The sequence below is a fragment of the Epinephelus moara genome, chromosome 20 (assembly GCF_006386435.1).
Source record: "Epinephelus moara isolate mb chromosome 20, YSFRI_EMoa_1.0, whole genome shotgun sequence".
Taxonomy (NCBI): domain Eukaryota; kingdom Metazoa; phylum Chordata; class Actinopteri; order Perciformes; family Serranidae; genus Epinephelus; species Epinephelus moara.
In genome coordinates this window covers 43,032,194-43,041,321 of record NC_065525.1, presented here as the reverse complement: position 1 = coordinate 43,041,321, position 9,128 = coordinate 43,032,194, and the positions used below count along the sequence as shown (strand labels likewise).

At 42.0% G+C, this 9,128-nt stretch overlaps 1 protein-coding gene across 2 annotated transcripts in view; it reads right to left on the bottom strand.

Annotated features, from left to right (window-relative positions):
- Nucleotides 1–7,962, bottom strand: part of deaf1 (DEAF1 transcription factor) — an 18,272-nt gene extending 10,310 nt beyond the window's left edge. The window contains exons 1-9 of one of the 2 annotated variants that reach the window (XM_050072898.1): nucleotides 7,508–7,962; nucleotides 6,297–6,394; nucleotides 5,784–5,910; nucleotides 4,785–4,934; nucleotides 4,201–4,340; nucleotides 3,998–4,063; nucleotides 3,328–3,372; nucleotides 1,605–1,728; nucleotides 399–542 (exon numbers count right to left, since the gene is read on the bottom strand). In XM_050072898.1, coding sequence (XP_049928855.1) covers nucleotides 399–542; nucleotides 1,605–1,728; nucleotides 3,328–3,372; nucleotides 3,998–4,063; nucleotides 4,201–4,340; nucleotides 4,785–4,934; nucleotides 5,784–5,910; nucleotides 6,297–6,394; nucleotides 7,508–7,706 — 1,093 coding nt within the window. In that variant the 5' untranslated portion in view covers nucleotides 7,707–7,962. Of the gene's footprint in view, nucleotides 1–398; nucleotides 543–1,604; nucleotides 1,729–3,327; nucleotides 3,373–3,997; nucleotides 4,064–4,200; nucleotides 4,341–4,784; nucleotides 4,935–5,783; nucleotides 5,911–6,296; nucleotides 6,395–7,345; nucleotides 7,477–7,507 lie in introns of those variants that run through there. The other variant, XM_050072899.1, reaches the window with a different exon arrangement.
- Between the last annotated feature and the right edge of the window lie 1,166 nt (nucleotides 7,963–9,128).

Sequence of the window (9,128 nt, the reverse complement as noted above, 5' to 3'; positions counted from 1 at the left end):
TAGCCTGTGGAATAACCGCAGGTACCAGCCCTGGAAATTAACCTGACTCCTGTCTGACTGCTGAGCGTGGACACTTCCTGTGTCTGTCCTTTCAAATTAAAGTCACACATGCTCCAGTCATATAGGTTTGGATTTATTCTGACAAGGAGAAGCTCCTGATAGAGTTTCACATTTGTTTGTTTTTTGTTGTAGTTGTTCTTTTTTCCCCTGCGAGAGAGCGACTGATGACCTTTCCTTTGGTGAACGTGATTCAATTCTGTAAAAAAGGATGTTTGTTTGATCCATATTATTTTGCGCTCCTGAACACAACTCCATGTCCAACCCTCAGAAACAGCTGATGACACACAAATAAACTCCAGATGATGGACGGTGTGAATAATAACAGCGGTGGACGTTACCTGCTGTGCTGGCAAACACCTCACTCTGCGCTGAACCTTCTGAGATGATGGCAGCAGCAGCGGCGGCCGCGGTGGCGTCGCCTGTTGGCGTGCGGTCAAAGGTCAAGGTGCCGGAGGTGAACTGTCCTGACGGGGACACCGTGACTGTTGGTGAAGGACGACGTGTTAGACATGTTTGGACATAATGAGATGATGAATAAGATAAAAGGTATCATAAAATATTTGTTTGATATTCTGAAGTATGACTTTTGTTTCACAGTTTTTTCTCTGTGCACTTTATTGAATTGTTTCTTATCAATTGTTTATCAGCCTGAATAGTTTGGATAGTCAACCACACCCACCATCATGGAGCTTGTCAGCCTATTGGTGCGAATTATGTACAAATATGGGTGTGGTTTTTGGGGTGGGAACCACCAGGCCCTCTGATATTATTGCAATTTATTACCTCTTTTCCAACTGCAAATTATTTCCCCAAAGGAAAACTTTGTCAACATTATTTTTACCTCCTAAGATAAAGTTTCAGTCTGTTCATTGACTTTAAATCATTTTTATTGCAGCAAAATGTGACACAGAGCAGAGACTGACCAACACCATCCTAGCACCTGTCAGAAGTGCTGCATACACCTGACAGACTGAACTGTGGGCAGATTTAACACCCTCTGATTGAGAGCGTGAGTGAAACACAGCACATGTAGGTATCCTGCTGACTGACCAGCGCTGTATGGATGCAGATCTTTGCACAGGAAGTAGGTGATGACTGTTATTTTCTTCACAAAAGATCGATACTTGGCGTCCATATATTGATACACTATTGCGACGCAAAATATTGCCATAATATTTGGTATCGATTTCTTCCTCACCCGTGTGGCTTCTAATTTTTTAAAACATTTTAGCCGGACAAAAATCCACATAGGATTGAAACGTCGTCTATATTCAACTTATGTGGGATGTAGTAGGTGGGCAGGTGATACGTTTTCTTCATGGACTCATTTAATATGTAACAAAATATGCAGAGTATATATCAGAAATTCACGGAAAGCATAACACGTCCTCTTTAAGTCTCAAACTTTTTAAAACCAGCTGCTGTGAATGTGAGCACATGAATCTATTGAATTATCTGACATAAATCTGCTTATTGATTCTAATTCTGCTGTGTGACACAGAGTCTCCTCTGATCGCACATCAGACTGAGGTCACCTGACGTACATGTGGTCCCCGGGGTCAGTGTGATGTTTTTGGTGGCTGGAAGTTCCTTTTTCGGGGAGGTGACCGGAGGGTCGTTGTCCTTCTTCCGTCTCTTGTACGGGACGAAGAGGCGGACCGGACCGGTCTGAAGGAGACAGATGAAATCAGCACAACAAAGAGTGAAGATACTTTGACTCAGCAACAACAAAAGGAAAATATTGCAATTTTTTTAAATACCTGAAATACAAACTTGATTTTTCTCCAAAACACTTTTTCCCTCACTGAATAAAAGAAGCCAAAGTTGTCAGATACTCACATGGTAGAAGTACTGAGATTTTAAGTAAAAGCACAAAAGTATTATCTCAAGGCAACTGTCTTAGAAGACGTTTCACCTCTTATCCAAGAGGCTTCATCAGTTCATGCTTGTCTGACTAGGCTGGAACTAGTCTGACAAACTGGTGTGGAAGCACCCAGGTATTTAACCTCTGAGGAGGTCTTCACAAGGCCAATGATGTCACCGGATCGTTCGTGCTCCAATGGTGTGTCAACCATCTGTCTTGAAAGAGGTGTAAAAGAAGCCATCTATGTGAAATTGGAAAAGCCATCTCTCAATAGAGGAGGAGGTCTGCGACACCACCTATCCCCCACCTATAATGCTGTCCTTTCATCCTTGCCCAGGAGATTTAACAGCTTAATTTCTAAAAACAATCGTCGTTCACAAATGGCCTCATGTGACTCTAACGACTCCAATTGCAGCGTTGCGGCAGGAGTTTCAACGACTGTCATTGACACACCATTGGAGCACTAACGAACCAGTGACATCATTGGCCTTGTGAAGACCTCCCCAGAGGTTAAACACCTGGGTTGTTTCCACACCAGTTTGTCAGACTAGTTCCAGCCTAGTCAGACAAGCATGAACTGATGGAGCCTCTTGGATAAGAGGTGAAACGTCTTCTAAGACAACACGAAGTCCAGTTGCGTTCGATTCAGTTGCCTTGAGATAACTATGACCTGGATGAATGAGAATATCCACAGGCACACAAAAGTATTAGCTTAAAAATATACTTAAAGTAGCCAAAGTAAATGTGTCCATTATGCCGACTGCTTTTGATTAATGTGTATTAGATAACTGAATTATAATTATTGATGCATTAATGTGAGCATCACTTCAATGTTGCAGTCGATAAGGTTGAGCTTTTTACTACATATACTGCTAGATAGCTTCTGAAATTCAGTGTCTTTATCCATCATACTAAATCATAATTGTTACTTAAATGTTAATAAAAGCTAATTTTATTTTGTATTAATAATCTAAAATAACTAAAGTTATCAAAGAAATGTAGTGGACTTAAAAGTACAATATTTACCCCTGAGATGTAGTGGAGTTTAAGTATAAAGTAGCGTAACATTTAAATACTCTAGTAAAGCACAAGTTCATAAAAACTGTACTTGAGTAAAATACCTGAGTAAATATACTTAGTTACTTTCCCATACTGTGAATGTTAAATGTTGTCTACACACAAGCAGTCGGACAAAAACTTTATCTAAACTGGTGAAATGATGATTTGAATCAGGAACTATCTGATTAAATTCTAAGAAAAAATGATCATAAATCTGTCCAGATATTTGACATTAACACTTGGAACTTTTCAGTTTATAAAACACCAGGAAACTGTGAAGAAATATAAATCTCAGGTGGAGATAATGAGGTCAAAGTTACAGGGATAAGAATAAATATATTTACCATACTGATGTTTTCTGCTACCAAAGCGTCTCCATCCTTTGGACACTGAGGAGAGGATCAGACAAACTGAGTTCTGCCGTCTGACTGAACTGAGCAAGTAAGCTTTTTTATGATGATTATTTACAATTATTTCAATTAATTCTAAAATTTATCGATTAACTTTTAGTTTGTCAGACATCCAAAGTGACAGCAAACATCCATCTGTTGTTTCCAAAGTGATTATTCAGTGTTTGTTCAGTCTGACAACACAAACAGATTCAGGTCAAAATGAAGAAACAAACACAGTCGCAGACTCAAACCCGCCCAGTCACCATAGGAGAAACCTAATTCTATATTTCAGACGTCAGGTTTTTCTCTTCCTTCCCAGCAGCACAGGACGAAGCTGAAAATGACAATAACAGCCTGTGGTTTTGCTGCTGGGGAGGAGGAAGGTGATGTAATTTGGCCCCTCAGAGTTTCCCTGTAATGTCCTGTGGCTGAGTGCACGAGGAAAAATAAAGCATTGCATCATAAGATGCACCTCCGGTCTTCTTTAGACAAATATGGTCACTCCTGGCCCCAAATATTCAAGATGGCCAAGTACAAGTATCTTAAAACCGTATTTAAGTACAGTACTCCAGTTACTTAGTTACATTTCACCACTGTGGAGGAGCAGGACCTGCTGACTCACCCCTGACAGGTCATCACAGCAGGCTGCACAGGTACAGGAAGCAGCGTGGGGGTTCAGGATACGCTCCTACACACACACACACACACACACACACAAGGTTAAACCACAAACAGATTTTAAAAATGTAAAGTGTGATACAGTGCAGTGCAGCACGTCAGCAGTACAGTGTGGTGATATTAGCTGTAGCATTAGCACAGCAGTACCTGTATGAGGCAGAGCAGAGGTCTGCCGGCGTATCTGATGCTCCTCTTCCAGTCTTTGCTGCTCGCTCTTCCTGCCAGACCTTCAAACTCAGTGGGAGTGAACCACTGCTGGTTGTGTCTGATGCAGCGACCTTTACCCCCTGAACACAAACACAGCACTGTCAGTGTGGGAAACTACAGCACAAATTACTCAAGACAACAGAGCACTAGTGAAGTGAGGTATTCAGTCTGATTCATGTTCTCTCAGGCCGCAGCTCAGACTACAGTAGTTTTGAGCCGATTCATCATCCCTGCCGACAATCAGAGGAGAAATCTGGTCTGGTACCTTGGTCTGTACCTACGTTCAGCCCAGATTATCTGGTATTGTGAGAGGTTTACAGATCAGTGGTCTCATTTATAGGAGGAACTTTAAAGACAGGTTAACTGAGGTAAAGCTGAGCTTGTTAACTGACCTGAACCAGAATGAGACTGGTTTCCACGGTAACGTCTGTCTTGTGATAACTTCCTTTATGAAACAGAAAAGAAGCCTGCTCTGCTGGTAACCTTCAGTATGAAACAGCGCTCAGTACAGGCGTGTTAATCACCTGATCCCAGTCGGCTCTTGTAGAGGACTCCGCTGGTGTTCCTGCAGCGGACCGGCAGCTCGTTGTTGTAGACTGAAGGGTCCCAGTTGTACTTGGAGCAGGAGTCTTTGTCTTGGGGTGGAGTCAGCGGGGTGGGTGGGGTTTGTGGGCCTGAGGGACACACAGGAGGATGAAATAAAGAGACACGGATCCGTCTGAGAGAGTGACTGCCACAATTTGTTTTTTAACAACCTAGTCCAACATGGACACCTCAGAGACAGCAGAACCTTCCCAGTACGGTAAAGGCCCAGACTCAACGAACCAACTTCAGAGAACTAGCGGCAACGAAAGTCGACTGCTGCTTCGCCAAAAAGGTGCACATAAACACACCACCAAGACTCTCCACACCAGCAGTCGGCGGTAGTCTGTAATCATCATTAAAAAAGAAAACAGTAAGAGCGTCTTGACGCTAGTTAGCCAGTTAGCACATTAACAACACAATCCAATGTTGAAAGAACAGAACGTATTTACAGTGCACCAGTGAACAACAACACAAACCATCAGGAAAAGTTTCTGCTAATGAGCTCAGAGACTAAAGAAAATTAATCTGACCTTATGTAACGAGTTTGTTTTGGTCTCACTCCCTCTTGATTTTAACTCTTTGTTTACTTTCCTCACTTCCGTTTCTCTTCTCGTGAACTGAACTGACAATCAGATTGATTTAATTCACCGACGCCGATTCAACACACTGAATCGGCCAAAAAAAGCAGACAGAAGCCAACGAGGGCCAATGGTGTAGGACACACCGCACCAACTAGGCTGACAGAAGCTCACAGACAGCTGACCGTCGGCTTGTTGTGTCAGTACCAAGAGTACAGCTGTTCAACTGTGAGGCAACATAACAGTTGGCTTTCATTGCTGCTATTTCTCTGAAGTTGGTTTGGTGTGTCTGGGCCTTACACACACACACACACACACACACACACACACACACACACACACACACACACACAGATGTACCTGATGCCATTGCGGCAGCAGACTTGAGACCAGTGGCCTCCACGATGCTGCCATCAGTGTGAACCACGATCAGGGTGGCCTTCTGGGTACTGAGACCATCGCCCAGCTGGAGGGTTGTCCTCCCGCTCTGTGACACACACACACACACACACACACACACACACACAGTAAATACACTTAGATAGAAGAAGGTTAAAGGTGGTGCAGTATAAGAAGAGGTTCAACCAGCAGAAGGCACTGGAAGCACAGAAAGAACAATGACTGAGTTTCTAGTGGGCCTTCAGGAGTTTCTCTGGGCATTCTTAAAGAGGCTGAACACCTTTGGGAGATTTTACAGTGTTATTAGACGGCACTCTCCACCACCATCATCAAGAAGTGACGTTAAATTGGGATAAAAAGTTGCCACTACTCTAAACCAGCAGTCAACAGATCAGCATCTGCAGCATAGATTATTGGAAGACACTAATTCCTACATACAACATACTAATTAATGTACATAATAAGTTGATCTACCAGCACATGTTCAGGGAGACTTCCTGACGTGGCAACCGTCGTGGTGAAAACATTGTCCTCTGCAGCTTGAACGTCCGCCACCGTCACAGCCGTCACCTCTGATGAACAACAAGAGAATATTTAATCATCATCACATACATCTCCAGATCAGTGCTTCTGCTGTATTATAGCTACTACAGTGCTCCTGTTGAGATCAAACTATATTAGCACTGCGGAACTGGAGTATTTAGACAGCATGTAAGGAAATATGGGACATTATAGATATCACCAGAATAATAAGACATATTCTGTTGAGGATGTCAGAATGTGTTTAACAAAGAAACATTACTTCACTTTTCAGCTGATGTTCCTGACAGCAGGCTGCACACTGACTCACATTTTCAGCTGCATTCTGACTTGTTCAGACATCACTCTAATGCAGAATTTAACAGTAATTTATACATGACAATTTAGATATGAATTTTGCATTATCATCATCATTATTATTATTATTATTATTATTATTATAATACAGCAGCTGGGCAAACATTAATCCAGCCCGGCCATCTGCGGAAGCCTTGACACACAATTTATCTGCCTTGAACTCCACTCACTATCATAAATTTGACGGAGGAACGGGGGTTAATTCAAGAGTCTGCACTTTTCTTACAGCTCTTTAATTCGGCATACAGGCAATTCAACAATCAAGTCTGAATTGAGTAAAATATAGACTTCAATCACAGTTAACCCTCATTCAACAGTTTAAACACGGTGGGTTTGCAGCGTGAACCAACTCTAAAAGTTGAATTTTATTAAGGTTGGGTGGTTGTTAAATGATGTCAGTCATGCCGAATTCAGGAGCACTTGCTAAATTAATAAACTGATTATGTGCACTATGATATATGTGATGTATATGTAACAAACAGGCTAAAAATATTTTAATTACATAATAACTGAACGGAGTTTGGCAAATACGTTCTGTTGCTGTGCACCACAAACCCGGACAAGCTATGGTGTTTACTCATAAATGTGTGAAGAGAAAAGGTTTTATTTATTTAAGAGTTGTTCACTTTCATGTGAAGGTCGTTGCTGGTTTAATTTGGTCGATATGAAGTGGTGAATTCAGCAGACATCAGTGTTCTCCCCGTCACAACATGTAGTGAAGCTAGCTGCCATCATTAACATCACTGTGTTTTGGCGCCACCCCGCACAGCAGCGGCCTGCTAGCTTGCCTGCGAATGCCGCCTCGGCCTCGTCTGGGTTCGGCAGGGACTCGGCTTCCATGTCGATGTTTCCCGGTTCCGCCATCACGGCCATCGTGGTGACTTCGGCCTCCGACTCGGTATCCGAGCCCACTTCCTCCACCGGCGGTATGCCGATGGGCGGTTCAACCAGCCCGAGCGCCTTCGTGGCCGAGTCCGCTTCGTCCATTTCTCCGCCGAACGACAAGAGCCGAGTGTGGCCGAGCAGCCGCGGGGCAGAGCGCGGTCCGAGCGCAGCCGAGCCCGGTACGAACCAGAGGAGAACCGTGAGCACGGAACCTGATTACCGATAAACGGTTAAATAAACGACCCGAAAAAATGACGGGAACATTCGACAATCAGGCGCGATTACAACGGCGAGAGAGCGGCCGCTCCGGTGTTTGTTTTTCATGAAGTATCAGGAAAGGGATGCACCGGAAATTGTCGAAGAAACACGAGCCGATCCGAAGCGACACAGCGGCCAAATACTCCACACAGAGACAGAAATATATGTATATAGCCAAGTAATGGATTACTTTTTCAATTTAATTTCAACAAGTTGACAAGGATAAGATGCTTAAGATATATATACATATGTTATATTGAAATTTATATTTATTTTCTGTAAGGCAAAGATAATTAGTAATACATATAAATCATACATTTAGACTGGTATGTATTTGTAAGTCATGGATACCTGGTCATTTATATTATGGACTAAGGCAGGTTTATAGTTTGTAAGCTAGATATTTGGTAATTCATTTTATATATTTACATGGGTTATTTTAAGGTATAAGTTTATCTGTATGAGGAAGCTGTCTGTTTCATTTCACTCAGTGACTTATGGAGAAGGGGTGGCTTTAATGATGTTATACGTCCTCCCAAATCACAGTAACTATACACTGACAATTGCTTTTATGCTTTTCATTATTTATATTACTTTATTTCTGTCTGCTTGTTTGTACGTTCATGTCTTGTTTTACATGTTCAGAATACATTTCAAATATATCAACCCATTTGTTTCCATTCTTTTAAATTATTTTCTGTTGAGTTTGAAGTGTTTTATGTGCTGATGTAAAACTCCTGATTCATTCATACAATTAATTCTGATGAAAAAGAATTAATTTACCTGTCTGTCTGCTCTCACATGAACACATATGGTGAAAAAACTTCTGAATTGGTCTGAAGCTTTCACTTCTGAATGGACACAGTAAATACCAAAATATGTGTAAATAATCTATTTGCCCAAATAAAACCTGTAGTCCACCCTGTGTGTAAGAAACACTGTCTAATAGTTAGATTTATAGTTACTTTGCAGTTTAGGCAGTGGTGGAGGAAATATTCAGATTCTTTACTTAAGTACACTCACTGTACAAATACAAAGGGGGGCGCTATAGCAACCGATTGAAATGTCAAACTTTGAATGGGCATATCTCATGCCCCGTATGTCGTAGAGACATGAAACTTTGCACAGAGATGCCTCTCCTCATGAGGAACACATTTGCCTCAAGAACCCATAACTTCCGTTTATATAGATTTTCCGCCATTTTGAATTTTTTGAAAAACACTTCAAATGGATCTCTTCCTAGGAAGTTTGAGCGATCTGCATGAA